The sequence below is a fragment of the Bison bison genome, unplaced genomic scaffold (genome assembly GCF_000754665.1).
Source record: "Bison bison bison isolate TAMUID 2011002044 unplaced genomic scaffold, Bison_UMD1.0 scf7180017864041, whole genome shotgun sequence".
NCBI lineage: Eukaryota > Metazoa > Chordata > Mammalia > Artiodactyla > Bovidae > Bison > Bison bison.
This window is the reverse complement of record NW_011494613.1, coordinates 1,592,241-1,612,380: the sequence shown is the minus strand read 5'-3', so window position 1 is coordinate 1,612,380 and position 20,140 is coordinate 1,592,241. Positions and strand designations below refer to the sequence as shown.

General features: G+C 34.1%; 1 protein-coding gene across 9 annotated transcripts in view; it reads left to right on the top strand.

Moving 5' to 3' along the window:
• RALGAPA1 (Ral GTPase activating protein, alpha subunit 1 (catalytic)) overlaps nucleotides 1-20,140 on the top strand; it is a 211,085-nt gene that overhangs the window by 79,520 nt on the left and 111,425 nt on the right. For 6 of the 9 annotated variants that reach the window (XM_010835309.1, XM_010835303.1, XM_010835302.1 and 3 more), the window contains 5 exons: nucleotides 1,731-1,879; nucleotides 4,891-5,020; nucleotides 6,709-6,946; nucleotides 8,155-8,316; nucleotides 15,707-15,847. In XM_010835309.1, the coding sequence (XP_010833611.1) occupies nucleotides 1,731-1,879; nucleotides 4,891-5,020; nucleotides 6,709-6,946; nucleotides 8,155-8,316; nucleotides 15,707-15,847 (820 nt within the window). The remainder of the gene's footprint in view (nucleotides 1-1,730; nucleotides 1,880-4,890; nucleotides 5,021-6,708; nucleotides 6,947-8,154; nucleotides 8,317-15,706; nucleotides 15,848-20,140) is intronic. The other 3 variants (XM_010835311.1, XM_010835310.1, XM_010835304.1) reach the window with 1 other exon arrangement.

Below are 20,140 nucleotides of genomic sequence, written 5' to 3'. Positions count from 1 at the left end.
GCAGTCCAGGGGGCTCTCAAGAGTCTTCTCCACCACCACAGTTCAAAAGCATCAATTCTTCGGTGCTCAGTCTTCTTCACAGTCCAACTCTCACATCCATACATGACCACAGGAAAAACCATAGCCTTGACTAGACGGACCTTTGTTGGCAAAGTAATGTCTCTGCTTTTGAACATGCTATCTAGGTTGGTCATAACTTTCCTTCCTAGCAGTAAGCGTCTTTTAATTTCATGGCTGCAGTCACCATCTGCAGTGATTTTGGAGCCCCCCAAAATAAAGTCTGACACTGTTTCCACTGTTTCCCCATCTATTTCCCATGAAGTGATGGGAGCGGATGCCATGATCTTAGTTTTCTGAATGTTGAGCTTGAAGCCAACTTTTTATAGGGTACATTATATTATTAAATTTTGCTGATGTCAAGGCATTCTTATATTTCTGAGGTAAATATTACTTGGTCATAAAGTATTATATTTTGCTTGAGTTGAATTGCTATTTTTTGAAGATTCTCGTCTGTGTGTTCTGAAGTACCTCTTACTTTTGTTATATAGTCCTTATCTGGTTTTGATAACTGGGTTATAGTTTTATAAAAATAAATTTGGTAGTGTTTTTTTTTCTTTTTTTGTTTCTGAAACATTTTATGTACAATAGGGATCATTTTTTGGAAAAATTGGACAAAACTCTGCCTGTAAAGCAGCGTAGGCCTGGTGTTTAGGGATGGATCAGGGATACCTTGATTAGCAGTTCACTGTCTTTGTATTGTACCTCTTTTCTACTGTTTCTTGAGTCAGTTTTGGCAGTTTATGTTTTATCTACAAAATACCCATTTTATTAAATTTTCAGTTTTACTGGCATAAAGTTATTCACTAAACTATCATTTTAAAATTCTCCACTGGGTATGTAAGTACATTCTTATTTTATTTCTAATGTTATTTGTGCCTCTCTTTTGCAAGTCAGTGTTGGTAGACCTACAGAGTCAGCTCTTTCCACAGTTTTAAAGTTAGCTTAAGTGTTCTTTGCTCACATGATTTTACAACTATCTTTTGTTACAGAGTTCATCCAGGGAATTTAAATCAGAATTGTGGGTATGGAAGATGTAATGTTCTTGGTTCACAATAAATGTAATGTTCTATTCCTCCAAAGTGTTTTGAGAACCTTTGCACATACCTGTCACTAATATAACAACTTTGTCCTCTATAACAAAGTATAATTAATGATATTATAATAAATTTAATTAAAGATACATATTGATAGATCCTGATTAGTAGTACTGTAATATGCAGTCTGTTATTAACAAAACAGATATGCATACATAATCAATAAACATGAAAAAAGAAAATAGATAATTTTGAACACCTCATTCAGAAAGTTCACCTTGTTTGAGGTATCTATCATCTTGATTGAGGTATCTATCCTCTTTTATCCTAAACTGTTTTTATTCTTTCCATTTTATGACAGTAATAAGGTTATTTTGTTAAAGACTCACTTTTAAAAATTGCTGTTTTTCACTTGGTTTATTTTCTTTCAATGCCTGCTAGTAATTGTATATTTGTCTAGATAAACATAAAAATAGATTGAATGAATTTTAATTTCCCATATCAAGCTGGTGGTAGAAGCAGGATTAGAATTAACCTATAGTCTAATGCTTTTAAGTTTGTTGTCGATCACCTAGCATCTTGAATTTTTTCCCTTTAAATTTTGTAACAAACAGCTTATGATTTGTTTTACTTTAGGTGTTTATTATAAACTCTTCAAACATATTTCTTCTTGAACCTGCAAATGAGATAAAAAGTCTTCTGGATGAGCACACAGATATGTGTAAACGAATTCTTAACATTTATCGGTTCATGGTTGTGCAAGTATCAATGGACAAAAAGACTTGGTAAAAAAATGCTTTTTTTTTTTTTTTTTTAAAGTGTATATGCACATAGTAATTTCTAGAGGAATAGTGTCTGAATAGGGCTTGTAACAATATTGTACAGGCTTCCATTATTAATGAATGACTGTAATATTTTAGGTAATAATCATGATGGCAACAATGTTCTCCTTCACTTTATCTCAAATATCTTTGATCAAATTTTACAAGATCCCTTTGTTTATCTTTCTAAAGTGGGCATTGATGGCCTTCCCCAAGAATGAATACTGGCATGCATGTATGAATAAATGAATTTATGTATGTTTGAATGAATGATTAAATAAATGTTTGAATGTATGACTGCTTGATTCCTGAACCTTATATTCAAGGCCTTGTACAGTCAGGCTCCTGACTACTTTTCTAGCCCTTTCTCAAGCCTAAATTCTGTCCTGCAGGATGCAATCCTACCTGCCAGCTTTATCAGGTTTGCTCTCTCTTAAGCAGTCTGAACTTTTCTTTAGAGAATCTAATTCCTGTCATCTTTTCTTGTTGTTACCATAACTATCCTTAGATTCTACCTTCCTTTCCTCACATACTCTTCCTCTTTCCGTTCTCTTCCTTTCATTCTGTGTTTTTACCTCTGTCGTTTTGTGGTTTTGCAGTCACTAAATTGTGTCTGACTCTTCGCAAACCCCTGGATTGCAGCATGCCAGGCTTCCCTGTCCTTTACCATCTCCTGGAGTTAGCTCAAATTATGTCCGTTCAGTTGGTGATGGACACATATACAAGTAATTTAGGAACTAAGACAATTTTGACAAGATCTACAACAGAGATGAGGATGAGATGGTTAAAATAGCATCACCTGTGTTGTAGATCTTTTCAAAATTGCCTTAGTTCCTAAATTACTTGTATACATGTCTTTTACCTCACTGAATTAAGATGGTCTACAAGGTATATACTGGCTGTCTTGTTTTTATATTTCCTACATTTCTTAGCATAGTATCATATATTATACTCTATAAAAATTTAATTGAAATAAAAAAAAGGACTTTTAGAGAGATGAGAAGAGCAGTTCTTCAGTTTTTGTAAAGATACTTGTTCATTGTAAAATTCAAACAAACAAAGAAAAGTTTTAGAAAGAAAATAAAAGTTTCCCGGACGCTCGTTCTCTACAGGTAATCATCGTTTGTCCTTTGGTGAACGTTTGGCTGACCAAACCACATCGAGTCACATAGTGTTATACCGTGTGTATGCACCAAACCTTAACTAACCACCTCTTGGTGGACATGTAGTTACTTGTTTTGTTGTTGGAGGAGAGAAGGACAGTAAACATCCTTATTATGTATATAATTTTCCTCTTTTGACTCATTCTTTAAAAGTGGGGGTACTTAGTAAAACAATATGCCTAGTTTGTTTTGTTACATATAGAAAATAGTTTTATTTAAAAAAAAAACTTTATTATCCATATTGATATAGTTAGAAGTAGTTACTGTTATTAACTTATTTGGAGCACTTTTCTGTGTCACATCTTTTTAATCTTTTTACATCTAATTTTTTCTTAATCCTTGTAGCACCCCCATAAGGTAGATAATTTTACATGGTGATTCTTAGGCACAAAGAAATTAAGTAATTTATCATTGTTCACACAGCTTTGTTTTGAACTGTGGTCCTTTTGACTTCAGAGCCCAAGTTATTGTCAGCCAATAACTTTTACTTTGAACCATTCTTTGTTAGTCCCTCCCTTTTTTTTCTTTTCATATGCTTTGAATCAGTGGTCTTGAGCCAGGTTAAAGTGAGAGACTTCTGTATGGAACACAGTTTAAAAATTTTTGTAAGTTCCCTTGAAGTCATAGCATTGTGAAAGATTACTCACATATTTACATTGAATTTACAGGACTTTATAATTCATTATTGTATTATAAAGTGAAAAGTTAGATATATGAGTGAATTGGAGCTTGACCACAAATCAGAAAGTTTTACTTGGAAAATCCATTATTTATTGAATGTGTAGTTGACTTTAAATGGCTTTTTGTTTCATATAGTGAAACTGGAAGCCTAAAGGTTACAAATACATTACCTCTGATTTTTACTTTATGAGCTGAATACATATATTTATTTAGTTAGTAAGTTCAGACACTGTTTATTGAGTGATACTTTTATATTTAATTCTACCCTCACTTCCCAGAAAACCGTGATACCTACATCTGGGACCTCTTGCTGCCTCTGGCACATTTCTCACATGGACTGTCCCACATATTGCTGTGCCCAGAATGGGCCTGCAGACAAGCCAAAGAAGAGGAAGCTGTGATAGAGACTTGGGCTATTAGTCTGTCTATATACCCGCCCAAATCCCCTTCTCAAACTTTTTTTTTGGCATATGGTTGGGTCAGTTTTTGAGTTACCAGGTGCACATAAGGTAGTTTTATGGTCTTAATATTAAGCGTTAAGGAAAGAGAGGCATGGTAAGGATAATATAATAGGATTGGGTGACTTGCAGTACACATCGAGGATAAAGAGTTGAAAGATGACCAAACTAGAATGGACAGAAAGAAGCAATGGAGTAATAATCCTTGCTTTCTCATCAGGCTCATTGTGATCTTTTAGTCTTAAAGTATCATGCAGTTTTTGAAATTGAACCTGGTACAATTCTAGGTACGAAGTTTCTAATGTTGTAAAGATGAGTGAGGTAGACAGGCATCAAGGTAGAACTGTATTGTAAAGACAAATGAGTGTTCTTCAGACAGCTCCGTAAGGGGGGATGGGAGCAGTCTCCATATTCTCACCCCTAATTCATCAGCTTTTGTACAAATTTTTATTTGATGGAGAGGTATTATGGCTGAAAAATGGCTTGTGTAGATTTGTAAAATGAAAATTTATATTTTAATATATAAAGAATTTGGAAAATTTGAAAGATATTTGATATTTGAATTATTGAAAGATAATACCATTTTTATAGCAAATATTAATTTCAAAGTTATTCATTAACCAAAAGCAAACATATGCAAGAAGGAAACATTAATTAATTTTTTTACTTTAAGGGAACAGATGCTGCTTGTGTTGCTCAGAGTCACGGAATCTGTACTGAAGATGCCATCACAAGCTTTTCTGCAGTTCCAGGGGAAAAAAAACATGACTTTGGCAGGTCGACTTGCAGGACCACTTTTCCAGGCAATAAAAATAAATAAATAAATAGATAAATAGGTGGATAGATACGTATTTTTTCTTAAGATTCATTGAGCCCTGAACTTGTTTCTTGGGGAAAAAAGCTTTAAATCAGAAATCATATTAAAGGAGCTTTTGTAGAGCCAAATAAAAGTTGTATATCTAGTAGTATGTTTGCCATACATACAAACTAACAGCCTAGCAGAATAGATGAGATACCAGTCAGGCCTATGAAAAAAAGTGTTAAACTGATGACATTTACTTTATCTCTTGTGGGGTACACTTTCATATGATTGCAAAAAGATGCCAGAAGGCTTTGTGGTAATGATTTGATTGTTTGCGTTATGAGTTTCCAAGTCTCTGGCATTGTTAGAAAAACAAAACTTCTTTTAAGTTGTTCTGTAGTTTAAAAAAAAGTAAATCAAGATTCTTTCCCACCACGATATACTGTTAGACTTTATCCTCTTCACGTCTTCATTTGAAGTATCAGTAGTAGTTGATGATATAGGAATTACATGTTGTGTTTTCCAACCCAAGGATAGAGTACTGACTTTACATGTGTAATAGATTATTTGGAGAACAAAAAGCAAAATAATGTTTTTTTTAAAGACAAGACATTAAATATAAACACATGGATAAAATGGCTCTTAATGTCAAGGATAAAAACTATCTCAGATCTAAGTCTTGGCCATTTAGTGTAGCTTTTCAATTTAATATTTTTTTCCCAGATGGTGCTAGTTTACCTAAAATTCTGTGTTGATAATGAATAAGTCTTTCAAATCAGCTACATTTATTATTTAAATTCCTCTTGACCATTAGTCTTTTATTCCCCCCCCCCCCCATCATTAGAACTAACCCCATGGTGAGTGCTATTGGATGATACAATTTTAGCTTGCTATATGGAATAATATTTTTGTTCTCTGAATGGAATGGAAAGCACTAGTTATTACTATTTTATGTCATAAACTCTGCTTATTTTTATCTTTATGTTTAATGTTAAACTTATGTAAAATTTGTTGAGTTATGCTTTTAAAACACTTTGTGACTATTTCTTCAATAGGATTTTATCTTCAGTAGAATTCTATAAAGTCTCAAGAGTATAGTCTGATCATTAATTTCTGCCCTTTTATAAATAAGTTTTTTATTCTATGATTGAATTTGTACGGAACACCTTTAATTCCACTGGTGTCTTTAAAGTCAAATTTAATTTTATCAAGTTTACATACAAATTTTCAGAAACATGTATCAATAAGTTAAATACATCTCTAGTAACTTTTTCTTTTAGAATATTCAAATTGTGTAGTTAGTGATTTCAATCTTTTTTTGAGAATGTTAGTAGTTCAGTAACTACTAATTACTCAGTTATTTCAACCTGTAATAATGTGGAGACTTGTCTCTTTTTGAACAACATGTACTTAACATTAATGTAATGTACCATGAAAGGTAGTTAAACTTTAGGGAGATTTCTTTTCAGTTTTGGTAACTTGTCCTAATGTTAGAATGTTGGAAATTGTCAGCTTTTGAAATTTGGAGTAGATGCTAATGAGTGCGTGTGTTACTTTTATAAGTATTATGTACCAAGAAAGGATATCATGGATATTATGTGATTTACAGTTCTACTAGTTTGGGGATAATTTTTTAATAATTTATTTTGAACATATTTCATTATTATTTCTGATTATTTGTCTTTATAGACTCTTATAGTTGCCTGGATTAAAGCAAATCTAAATGTGTACATCTCTCGGGAACTTTGGGATGACTTACTCTCAGTATTGTCATCGTTGACCTATTGGGAAGAGTTAGCCACTGAATGGTCGCTGACTATGGAGACACTAACTAAAGTTTTAGCTAGAAATTTATATAGTTTGGATCTCAGTGATTTACCATTGGATAAGCTGAGTGAACAGAAACAAAAAAAGCACAAAGGGAAAGGTAAGAGTTATTCACAGAGATGCTTCATATAAATTTGTTTAAATAATTTGCTCTGGGAGTATCAAGCCAGGGAGAGGAGTGAAGGTGAAAGTCATAATTTCTCTTAATTATTCCCTCCTTAATTTACTCTGAAGGTTAAACATTTTCAACAGTGAAGCATGTACTTACCTGGTAACTGTTCTTGAAGAACCTTAAATTCAATGGTTCTGTGCATATCTAATAAAGTTAAGTAGTCCAGAATCTTAAATATTTTATTTTTAACAATTAACCAAACTGAAAAATTATAAAACACTCTTCCTTTTTATCATACACATATTTTTTATTAAAACTTAGAAGGTGATTTCATGTTACTATATTCGATAAGAAGTACTTGGGAAATTCTTTTGAAAGCATTTCCTTAGTTTTAACTAAAAGCAAACATTCCCTGACTATGGATTATATTTCTATCTAATGTTAAAAAGCTGGAGAGGGCCAGTAACATAGTGATTATATCAAAGAAACATGTCTTTATAATACTAGTAATAGTGCTCTATCACTAAAGTCATGTCTGACTCTTGTGACCCCATGGATGTAGCCTGCCAGGCTCCCCCTGTCCGTAGGATTTTTTAGGCAAGAGTACTGGAGCAGGTTGCCATTTCCTTTTCCAGGGGATCTTCCTCACCCAGGGATTGAACCTGGGCCTCCTGCATTGCAGACAGATTCCTTACCTACTCAGCCACCGGGGAAGACTTTTATAATACTGAGTTTGCTAGGATTTTTTGTTATTAATAATTAGTTGCTATCTAGAGATGACACGAGTCACATTTCATACTTAACAGTCCAAAGTGGTAAGTATGTGACCAAACTACTTTTTCCTGGACTGTTTATTTCCCAAGTGGCTATTATTGGCAGGTAAAGATAGAGTAACTTCCTTCACAGGATGGATTTTGGTTAGTTCATTTTCTATCATTTTTTGCTTGTCTAAATGTTTCACTTCTATATGAAATAAGTGGGTGGCAGAGGATTTATTATCACTTATTGTTGATGGTGCCTCAGTTTTGGAATGTGATTTTTACACAATAAATTTCAAAAAACCCTTTCAGTACACAAGCATGTTATCTAGTTACTTTATGAGTAAACCTAAGAATCTGAGGCAGAATGGCATACATAATTTGATGCAGTTATTGATGAGATGACAGTGCACTGAGATTGAACATCTGCATTTCTAGGAGTGGGACATGAATTTCAGAAAGTTTCAGTTGACAAGTCATTTTCTAGAGGATGGAGTCGCGATCAGCCTGGCCAAGCCCCAATGAGGCAGAGAAGTGCAACAACCACTGGTTCCCCAGGCACAGAAAAGGCAAGGAGTATAGTACGGCAAAAAACTGTTGGTATGTACTTTTTAAAATCATGAGAATTGTATGCAGTGATATGTTTATAGTTCTTAGTAACAACGTATGCAAACACACAGTTTTCATATCAGTTGTTTTTCTGTTGTTAAATGAAAAACTTCTATAGCAAAACTTATTTCAGGACTACTTGGAGTCTGATGACATACTGTGTTATTCCTTTATGCTAGTAAGATGTATCTTACATTACTGTTTTAATGTAATTTATTTTACCATTGATGTCAATAATTTTAAATTGTTATTTTACAGAATTGAGAAGTAGAACTCTGATTCACTCTACAGAACTCATGCATTAACTGATGTAGTTTCTAATAAACATGAAAAAATAGGGTAGCTTATTTTCAGTGCTACATTTATATAATTGTATTGGCTTCACAGACTTCCAGTGAGGAATTTACATTTTCTGCTTATAGACAGCTGAGGCCAAGGTAGAGTATATTGCTGGGTTCCTTGCTGCCTTTAACAAGTAGGGAAGACCTTTCTAGTCTTGGAAATATCCACAGAGGGCAGTGACGGAAAGAATTTCTGGATGTGAGATCACTTGGCATCTGTGGACCTAGTTACCGTCTTGCTCCTTTCTTCTCAAATTTAAAACCTGGTCTTCATCATAGTAGAAAGAGTGCTGCAGTGAAAAGCAAGAGCACTTTGTCCTGATCTCTTTTCACTCTCATCACTAAATAGCTCGATAACCTTGAATAATTTACTGAACTTTCTAGACTTTATTTACTTCATCTGTGTAGTTGGAATGATAGTATCTCATATGCCTGAAACAAAAATTGCTAGAAGTTACTTTAGGCTTTGCAATCTGATTCTGTGAAAGTGGAGTTTTCTGTGGGAATGTATCTATATTTTATAGAGTCTATGAAAAACACTTATTTTAAATAAATTTAAAATTGTAAGATATGTCTTCTATAAAGGAGGTGTTCTAAAGTGTTAAGAATTCGAGTTCTAAAGGAAGAAACAAGTAAAAAGAAAAGAAGGAAATTAAAGGTTTTAAAAGAATTTAAAATGTTTAGTTTAAAATTGTTCAAAAGAATATTTTCACAGTTGTCTCCTGCCTGTAAAATAACCATAGAATTATATTGATTGTATGTCAAGCAAGAAGAATAAGAAATTATACAAGGAAAAAGGATACTGGATAAAAATGAATATAATACTTAGATATTTTGGTATAGAATTATATTTTGAAATTCTTATGGAACATGTTGATTACATCTGAAATGCCTTTCTTCATTTTATGTTAAGGTCACATGTATAGAAAATATTTCTGTATTGGTTAAGAAGGAATTCTGAGTTTAAAATTTTACTTTATTTTACTTAAAAATAGAATATTTTTTAAAGGTTATATATATTTTTCTGATTTATGCTTAATGTGAAAGATAAAAGTTTAAGGAAGCGTAAAAACATCTTAGGTATCTAATGAGAAGAAATCATAGCTAACATGATGGCATATTTCTAATCTTTATAAAAGCATATAATGATTAAAATACTCATCTTAAGTGCACGCCTGACTAATTACTTTCTGATACTCTGTCAAAATCTTATCTGGCTTGTTCATTGGACTGACCAATCAAAAGTTTAATGCATAATAAATTTTGTTCAGAAACGTGCCTACATAAAGTATTTAGAAAATACTAAAAGGGAAACACATTAAATTAGGATATTCTTTAGACATATATTTTCTTAAATTTTTAATTTTTTATGTTTTTAGGGAATGTACATAGTTAAAAATTCAAACTGTGATAAAGCATATATGTATTCTAATAAGTCATTCCTGCATCACTGCTCCTCACCCACCCAGGTCACCCCATTAGAGATAACTGCTATTACTAGTTTTTGAGGATTTTTCTAAAATTGTGCATATACTATAATGTATGCATGGCTTTTAGTCATTCAAATGAAAAATACTTCTACTTACAGTGGAAGCTTTGTTACAAGCATTGAGGATACATGTGAGAACAAACTTAATAAACTCCATTGAAGCTGACAATTCTTGTGTCAGGGGAGACCCATAATAAGCAGATAAACCAAACATCAGGCAGTATTATGTGCTATGAAGAAAAGTAAAATAGGGTAAGGGGCAAGAGTATAAGGATAGAGAAATGGGACTGTTAGGGAGGTCAGTGAAGGCCTGTCTAATCATATAAGAACAGAGACCTGAATAAACTGAGAGGAAGCATCTAGGGAAAAGTGTTCCAGGCAGAAGGAAAAGAATAAAAGCCCTAGTCTAAGAGTGTGCTTTGTTATTTAAGGAAGAGTAAAGAGGCCAGACTGGTTCCAAATAGGAAAAGGAGTACATCAAGGCTGTATATTGTCACCCTGCTTATTTAACTTATATGCAGAGTACATCATGAGAAACGTTGGACTGGAAGAAACACAAGCTGGAATCAAGATTGCCGGGAGAAATATCAATAACCTCAGATATGCAGATGACACCACCCTAATGACAGAAAGTGAAGAGGAACTAAAAAGCCTTTTGATGAAAGTGAAAGAGGAGAGTGAAAAACTTGGCTTAAAGCTCAACATTCAGAAAACGAAGATCATGGCATCAGGTCCCATCACTTCAGGGGAAGTAGATGGGGAAACAGTGGAAACAGTGTCAGACTTTATTTGCATTTGCAGCTCCAAAATCACTGCAGATGGTGACTGCAGCCATGAAATTAAAAGACGCTTACTCCTTGGAAGGAAAGTTATGACCAACCTAGATAGCGTATTCAAAAGCTACTTTGCCAACAAAGGTCCATCTAGTCAAGGCTATGGTTTTTCCTGTGGTCACGTATGGATGTGAGAGTTGGACTGTGAAGAAGGCTGAGCGCCGAAGAATTGATGCTTTTGAACTGTGGTGGTGGAGAAGACTCTTGAGAGTCCCTTGGACTGCAAGGAGATCAGCCCTGGGATTTCTTTGGAAGGAATGATGCTAAAGCTGAAACTCCAGTACTTTGACCACCTCATGCAAAGAGTTGACTCATTGGAAAAGACTCTGATGCTGGGAGGGATTGGGGGCAGGAGGAGAAGGGGACGACTGATGCTGGGAAGGATTGGGGGCAGGAGGAGAAGGGGACGACAGAGGATGAGATGGCTGGATGGTATCACTGACTCGATGGACGTGAGTCTGAGTGAAGTCTGGGAGTTGGTGATGGACAGGGAGGCCTGGCGTGCTGCGATTCATGGGGTCGCAAAGAATCGGACGCGACTGAACTGACTGAACTGAAAGAGGCCAGAGTGAGTGAAGTGTAGGGTTAGAAAGACAAGAGTGCAAGGAGATGAAGTCAAGCTGTAATGCTGTATCTTAATGATTATTGCATATCAGAAAATGTCGAACGCCTTGCATCAGATGTATATTACATGACAGTACCATAATTTAACTTGTATCCTGAAGATGGGCTTTCAGTTTATTTCCAGTTTTGAGGTGTTAAAAATGACACAGAATATAGTTATGTATACTTCTATAACTTGTGCTTGTATGTGGATATGTCTATAGGTTTAGTCTATAGTATTTGAAATTAAATTGCCCTAAAACAATGAAATACCACTACATATCTATCAGAATGGTTGAAATCCGGAACATTTATAACACCAAATGCTGACAAGGATATGGAGCAACAGTAACTCTCATTGGTTGTAAGACTGCAAAATGGTACTGCCACTTTGGAAGCTGGTTTCGTAGTTTAGAAAAGTAAATATATTCTTACTGTAGAATCAACCGTCCTTAGCTTTTATCCAGGTAAGTTGGAAACATATGTCCACACAAACATTGGCATGCAAATATCTGTAGCAGCTTTATTCATAAACTTGAAATTTATGCCAAAACTCAGAATCAACCAAGATATTCTTAAATAAGTAAATGATTTGACAAACTGTGGTACATCTATACAGTAGAATATTATTCTTTGAAAAGATACAGTGAGCTATCAGGACATGGAAAAAAATATGCAAGAGTTCCGAATGCTATTGCTAAGTGAAAGAAACCAATCTGATAATGTTATATACATGGTGATTACAACTATATGATATTATGAAGAAGGGAAAACTGAAGAGACAGTAAAAAGATTGCTGATTGCCAAGGAGTGGAAAGCAGGCCAATGAGGAGGGAGAAATAAGTGGAGCACAGAGGGTTTAAATAGAGCAGTGAAACTATCCTGTATGGTACTATAATTGTGTATACATGTTATACATTTGTTAGAAGCCTGTAGAATGTACAGCACAAAGAGTGATCCCTAATGTAAACTATAGACTTTTGTTAATAACACTATGTTTTGAAGCTTAGAAACCAGGCAGTAACTTCTCTAGTTACGAAAGTCCTTGATGGCTTCTTCTGGTAGAAGCTGTTGTGTCCACATTGAAAAAATCTGTTGTATAATGTAGCTACCTTCGTTAATGATCTTAGTTAGATCTTCTGGATAGCTTACTGCAGCTTCTACTTCACCACTTGCTGCTTCTTGTGTACTTTTATGTTATGAAGGTAGCTTCTTTCCTTAAATCTCATGAATCAACTCTGCTAGCTTCAAACTTTTCTGTAGCTTCTTCAACTCTCTCAGCCTTCTTAGAATTGAAGCAAGTTAGGGCCTCACTCTGGATTAGGATTTCGCTTAAAGGAATGTTGTGGCTGGTTTGATATTTCCAAATAACTTTCTCCTTACCAGCAATTAGACTGTGTTGCTTTCTTATTTGTCTCTTCAGTCTTAATTTTCTCCAATAATTTTTCCTTCGCATTTACAATTTGACTGTTGGGAGCAAGCAGTCTAGCTCTTGGCCTATATTGACTGTTTACTTGTCTTCCTCACTAAACTTAATTATTTCTATTTATAGCATTTGATTTACAGTGAGAGATGTGTGACAGTTCCTTTCACTTGAACACTTAAGAGACCATTGTAGGGTAATTCATTGAAGTTGGGCCAGTTTCAGTAGCTTTACAGAGATTCTGTGATACAAGCTTTAAATTAGTAAGTCCCCCAAAATCTCTGTAGCTAATTCATTGTTATTTTCTATAGTGTAGATTGCACAGCTGTGTGGCACTTAACAGATTTCCAGGTAAACATAAAGATAGTAACAGACGGAGGGGTGTCTTTTTGAAGAATTCATTCAGGATCATAGCACACAAACTTATATCATAGTGATTATGGGGAAAGTTCCAAGGGAAATGCCCAAGCTCTTGCTTCAAGTTGGTGGTAGAAAAGAAAGAATAGAAAGAATTGTTATTTCCAAGGAATGACCTAACCCAAGGGGGAAGACATCAAGACAGCTTGTAATTCATCTGTGGAATCGAGAATTTGATTCAGTTTGGTTCTAAAAGAAATATCTCTTTTTCATCACATCTGATTATCACTGTAGATGGTATTTTACGTTTTGTGTTGATAAGCAGCACTTTAGGTTTTACCTTTGTGTTTATATCTTTGTTCTAACAAGTTTTAAGGAATGATTATCTTGAAGTCAACATAACTTATTTCAAATTGGATCATAAAATTGTTGACCACTTTCACAAGAGGGAGAGGAAGCCAGCAGAAAAATATGAGTAGGGTCAGACTCTGACATTCTGTATATGGTTTCCATTTAAAATACACTTAACCTTTAATATAATACATGGGAAGTCATACACTGAAGGCACGTTGTTGCCTTTTCTGAATATATTCGAACCTTCCACATTTTGCTATACATAAACATAAAAAAGCTACTCTTAAAGAATCTGTTATTTTGCTAGCATTAATAAATTTGGGGAATAGGGACTCTTAGATTATTCTTTTCCAGTGATAAACTCTATGACATGCATCTTGTTTTTGGTTAGTAATTTTTTTGGTTTTCTCTTCTATAAGTTCACAATTAAAACTTTAGTTTTTTTTCAAATGATTTTGCTGTGCTTATCCAAATATAGGTACTCAGTCAGTAAAGATTTATTGAGCTCATATGTGCCAGGCACCGGAGATATAAAGATAAGAAGATAACAGTTTTTGCCTTTGAAAAACTGGGAGGCATATAAAATGTACAGTCCACTAAAAATAGATTGTAAGCTTTGTAAAAAAGAGGAATTCTTGTTTGTTTTGCTAACTGCTGTATTGCTAGTAAATTAACTATGTGGGAAAGTCTTAAAGCTTCACAGATGAGATGACATTTTATATATGAAGGAGTGTCAAGAAGAAAAGAAGACCAAATATATTATGGACTCATAAAGCCATGTTGTGAAAGAGCATGGAATTTTCAAGAAATGGTATAAAATTCTGTGTGGCAGTAGAATGGAATAACAGGAGGAGGAGATCAAGTTTCAGTGGATATTGTGGTTGGATTGCAAAGGCCCTGTTATACTTAAGGGATTGAAGCATTGGGGAACCAGCTGTTTCTAATAATCAGGAAAACCTAAGATTTTTGAAATGATGGTAACATTCAAATATATATGTATTATGTCACCATTACACTAGATTTTATGCAATATTGTATCTTTTAAAATCTTTATACCTTCATTTATTCAAGAATCTCTTAAGTGTTAAAAAGTACTTGAGATATAAACTTGACTATTAATTTATTTCTAAGGGTGTCAAAATTTGTCTTTAATTTTGCAAACTGGTTACTTTTAAGAAATTACCAAATACAACTAAATACAAATGAAAAAAATTTTAATTTAATCTTTTAAGTTTTTATGTAATATAGTTAAGATTTGCATAAACACAAACTTATTTTTCTCAATAACTTGATTCTTCATGCTGATTCCAAACGCTATTTTCTATAAATATTTTTACTTAAAATCTTAAAATTTAGATACTGTTATCTTTAAATAAGAGATACTGATGTAATTAAGCATTCTTCTTCTATCAGTAACAGATACTAACCATGAGATTCAATCCTTTAGATTATGAATTACATATAATTGTCTAAAAAAGACCTATGAGTAACTTTGAAACTTTATTAGGGAAAAGTATGAAAGTAGGAATTTGCTCTTGGAATTCAGCTTCATTAAGAGTGGCTCAGTGTGGCTCAGAAAAATGCCCAAATATGGTACCCAAAATCTCTTGAAACAATTGATATGGAGTCTTTGCAGTGTTTCTGTTCAATGAACTTTTCAGTCTTTAGTTTTGAGAACATAGTGCTAATTAAAGTGTATGCTGTTTTTAATGCTATACCATTGTAACTGCTAATAATGAAAAAGAAAAAAATCATTTTCCTGCTTTACACAAAAAGATTTACATTTGAAATGTCATGTGTGTTCTCTGATTTCTTTTCTTACAGCTTGCCAGTATTTGCCGTGCTGAAATGTTTTAATTTAAGATTTCCTTCCTTTGTATCTTTTAGTTTTCTCTGTTGCTGCTTTTTCTATGACACAAGCCTTTCATTATAGTCACTCTTCTTTTTTCCTTCCCCACTTCTTTCTGTTCCTTTTTTAAAGCCATGAGAAGCCGATCCATTGGTGAATGTGCTCTGCCATCGGCCTATATACGCAGTGCTAAAAGTGCTCCTGTTCTGATCCATACTTCCAAACCCTTCTTGCCTGATATTGTTCTCACTCCCCTTTCTGATGAGCTTTCAGGTAGTGCCACCTCTGCTAATTTCTGCACCACCTTTTTCACTTTTTAATTCTTCTGCTTTCAAATTTTGCTTAATCAAATAAACTCTTCAAAGTTAATTTCTTTGGGGGAGGTGTGGGAAATTGGGAAAGTGGTTGAGAAATCAACATTTTGAGTTATTTGAACTCTAATGCTATCCTTGCAGTTCATTCTGGAAGTGCTAAGTTTAGTGCTGTGCCAATGACCAATATTTGGGGCTGTAAATGGCCGGGGTTCTTTTTTTTTTCTGTTCATGTCTGATTTTTTTTCTTCTCAGGTGGTCAGGTGAACTAGTAATGTATATTTAGAATTTCATTTATAATGTCATCATTTGACTGAATATATGGTAAATATTAAATAGTGCATTCTCCATCATCTGTAGTAATGAAATTTAAGCTAGGGGGAATCAAGTATATAATCGAAAAGTTGCTTTGGAATAAATCTTTATAATAGTGTATAGAATTCTAATAACTAATTTTTAAACCAAATAACAAAACCATTCTGTGAAGCCCCAATTTCTAAGGAGCCTCAGAACCTTTGCTCAGAAAGTGATCAACTTTCCACTTCTGCCTCAGGTCCTTTATCTGCAGTACTGAGATGATCTCCTCTTTAATAAGGCATAATTAACATAATAAAATGCATAGTTCCTAGGTTCATTTCAATTAGATTTGAGAATTGTACACCCCTCATCATCTTTCACCCCAAACAAAATATAGAATATTTCCATTACTCCCAAAATTCCCTAGTGACACTTTCAAGTCAGTCTCTCCCTCTGTCTGTGTCACACACAGTCATTTCTACCACCTTAGCTTAGTTTTTTCTTAAAAAAATTTTTTTTCTGTATGACTAGAATTATAGTGCCTTGTCTTTTAGACAGAAGCAAGTTTGTTTTTAATATACACTTGGTACTTGAGCAATGCAAGAGTGAAGGTTGCTGTCCTTCCATATTATCCAAAATCCATGTATATATAACTTTACAATGAGCCCTCCACTTCTGTGATTTCACATGGGCAGATTTGATCAACCACACATAGTATAGTGATACAGTACAAATTTATTTGTAAAAACCCACAAATAAGTGGATCCACACAGCTTAAGGGCTTCCCTGGTGGCTTAGCGGTAAAGAATCTGCCTGCCAATGCAGGAGAGGCAGGTTCAGTCTCTGGGTTGGGAAGATCCCCTGGAGAAGGAAATGGCAACCCACTCCAGTAATCTTGCCTGGGAAGTCCCATGGACAGAGGAGCCTGACAGGCTGTAGTCCATGGGGTTGCCACAGAGTTGGATACAGCTCAGCACAGTCCAGAGCCCTGCTCAAGAGTCAGCTGTACTTATGCAAAATGTGCTGGCTTAAAGAAAGTTACTTGTGCATTCTTGGGTGCTTTCCTATCATTTTCTTAGGAGTGTTTCCTTCATATTGTGACTTTTGGTGAGGTTACTGATTTTTATTTTTTAACAACCTATCTTTGTACCCTTTTAGTTCCTAATGAACTGTAGGCTTATGCGAGAGAAGGTGCATTTTTATTAATAATGTTATTTCAAGTTCATGAAGGTCCCTTCCACCATCCCTAATCCTGGTAAGATCAGAGATTTTTCCCAAACCAAGAGGAGGTACATAAGTGAAAGCTAAAAAGGCAAGTGAACTATGTTTTTCATAGTTTAATCTGTCCCCCTGATGTAAGCGGGCTTAGTTGAACTCATATTTCCTGGGTGCATCATCTTAAGAACAAGAGTTGAGGTTTCTATAACTGCTTTACCAGTAAGACAATGAAACTACCCCATAGACAATCACTCTAGCTTTTGGTTAGAAGTATAATTTTCCAGAAAAATATTTACCTGATACTCTTGACTACTTACATGGCAAAAAGACACTCCTTTTAATTCTTTTATATTTGTTTAACATACTATGATTTCTAAGAATGAACTGTCAGTTTTCAGTGTACTCTATTGTTATCTAGCCCTTTTTTCTCCTCCAGTATTCTGGGTTAGATGACTATTCAGTCTATATTGTTGTAAATGTGATTCTGTATGGTATAACTTTATATAGATAGACTAAACTAATTGAGTCGCTGAATATCCTTTGAGAGTTTTTCTTAAGCTCCATGAACTATTTCAACGGCATTGACACAGTCACTGACATGAGTTCTTAACATTGAACTCATCTGATGTTGAACAAATGTTTCTTCCCAGACTTGTGTCTGTCTTTGGTTTTGATATAATATCCTGGGGGTTTCAGGAGATCTTACTTTATTTCTTAAAGCTCTGCAGGTAGTGCTGGTTGTCTGGGCAGGCACATTTTCCCTGTCGTGTCTCCTATACCACCAGATTGTACTTTTACATATATGGTAGCCCAGTCTAGCAGTCTTTATTTTCTTGAAAAAAGCAAGAGAAGTCAGAAATCTCAATAATTTTTCTTAAGTAAATTAGCTTTCACTGCCAAAAATAATACTTTCATGATAGAAGGCATGTAAAAGAACATAAGCATGGTAGGCAATTGACTTTTGCAACTGTTGTTGCTATTTTCTAATCAAGTACTGTCCTAGTCTGAAATTGTTTACAGGCCCACTTTCTTCCCAGTTAGTTCTCAAAACTGCTAATTTTTTTGCCACATTTGATGCTGTTAAATTCTAGGCTGTCTAAACCATGTTACATAGACTGCTAAGGTTATTAGCAGTACTTCATTATTTGAATTGAGCACTGTAGAGCAAAATGTTTTTGATCTTTCAACTTTTACTTTCTTAGTATCAGAAGAAAGAAGATGGTATGTCTCATGGCCCATCTTGTTCCTGAGATCTGCCTAATCAGGAGAATAATTTCCTATCTAATCAAACAAGTAGGCCCTTCTTTGCACAAAGAAATTTATTCCTTCTCACCAATATGTGATAGTAATTTTCTACAATTTTTGCGCCTAGAACACCAGCAGATTCTAGTGTAATTCTAAATTACACTAGAATTTTTTTCACTGAAATAATTTGTGTTAATTCTTTTAAAAGTACATCTCAAGAAAAATTTGAAGCTAACTTAAACATGGTATTATTTAACGTGTTTGCAAACAAACACTAAATCTGTATAATTTTCTTATAAAAAATGTATTGGTCATTTATCTATTTCCAGAATTTGAGTCAAGGAAACAACATTAAAAGGGTAAGAGTAGATGATAGTTTAGTATTTTAAATTTTAGTAGTCTAAAATTAATTATTTTGGTTTGTTGCTTTTCAGTCTTTTCATATGATTTTAATGATGTGGATACTGCTTTGAATTACCTACAAAGTGAATATCTAGTTTTAAAAAGATGTAGAGTTTTTGCTAGCCTCTGCTAATAATAATTCTTAACTTACCTTGAAGGTACATTTTCATTATAGCCCAAATAGGCAAAAAAAAAAAAAAAAAATTTTTTTATTACATAAGGGAACATTGTCTTTTCCTTCAGTAATTAAAAAAAAAAAAAAAAAAAAACCTTGAGCCTCTAAATAACATCAGTGTCTACATATATTAATATAAATGATTTTATGAATTCAAGAGCTGTAAAAATATTGCCACTCATAGCTGCTGTTTGTGATTAACTGGGAATAGAATTTAGCTTTGGTAAAAGGGATTTGGGTACTTTTTTCTGTACCTCATTTTAGAGATTATTAAAATTTTCCAATAGTATCTTAGTATTATACTTGAGAAACTAGTTTGATAATTTACTAGTTAGCAGCTACTAGTTTTTTAATATCGGAGAAGACAATGGCACCCCACTCCAGCACTCTTGCCTGGAAAATCCCATGAACGGAGGAGCCTGGTGGGCTGCCAGTCCATGGGGTCACTAAGAGTTGGACACGACTGAGCAACTTCACTTTCACTTTTCACTTTCACGCACTGGAGAAGGAAATGGCAACCCACTCCAGTGTTCTTGCCTGGAGAATCCCAGGGACAGGGTAGCCTGATGGGCTGCTGTCTATGGGGTCGCAGAGTCGGACACGACTGAAGCGATTGCAGCAGCAGCAGCAGTTTTTAATATAAAAAATATGCTTCCCTTCTACCAGTATTTATTGAGCCCCTACTATGTGATAAGAGCTATTTCAGACAATGGGGATATGGTCATGTTAATATAAAAAAAAAAAATCCTGAAAAATGGTAAATTTCAGTGAAAATAGTTTGTTTTTTTTTTTTAACATGTTACAAACTAATATTACACTTTCATTTACAGCTTATCTTTTCAAAATATCAAAGAAAACTTTTTGGAAACACAACATTCAGAAAAAACTGTTTTAATTCAGAGATGATTTTCCAACACT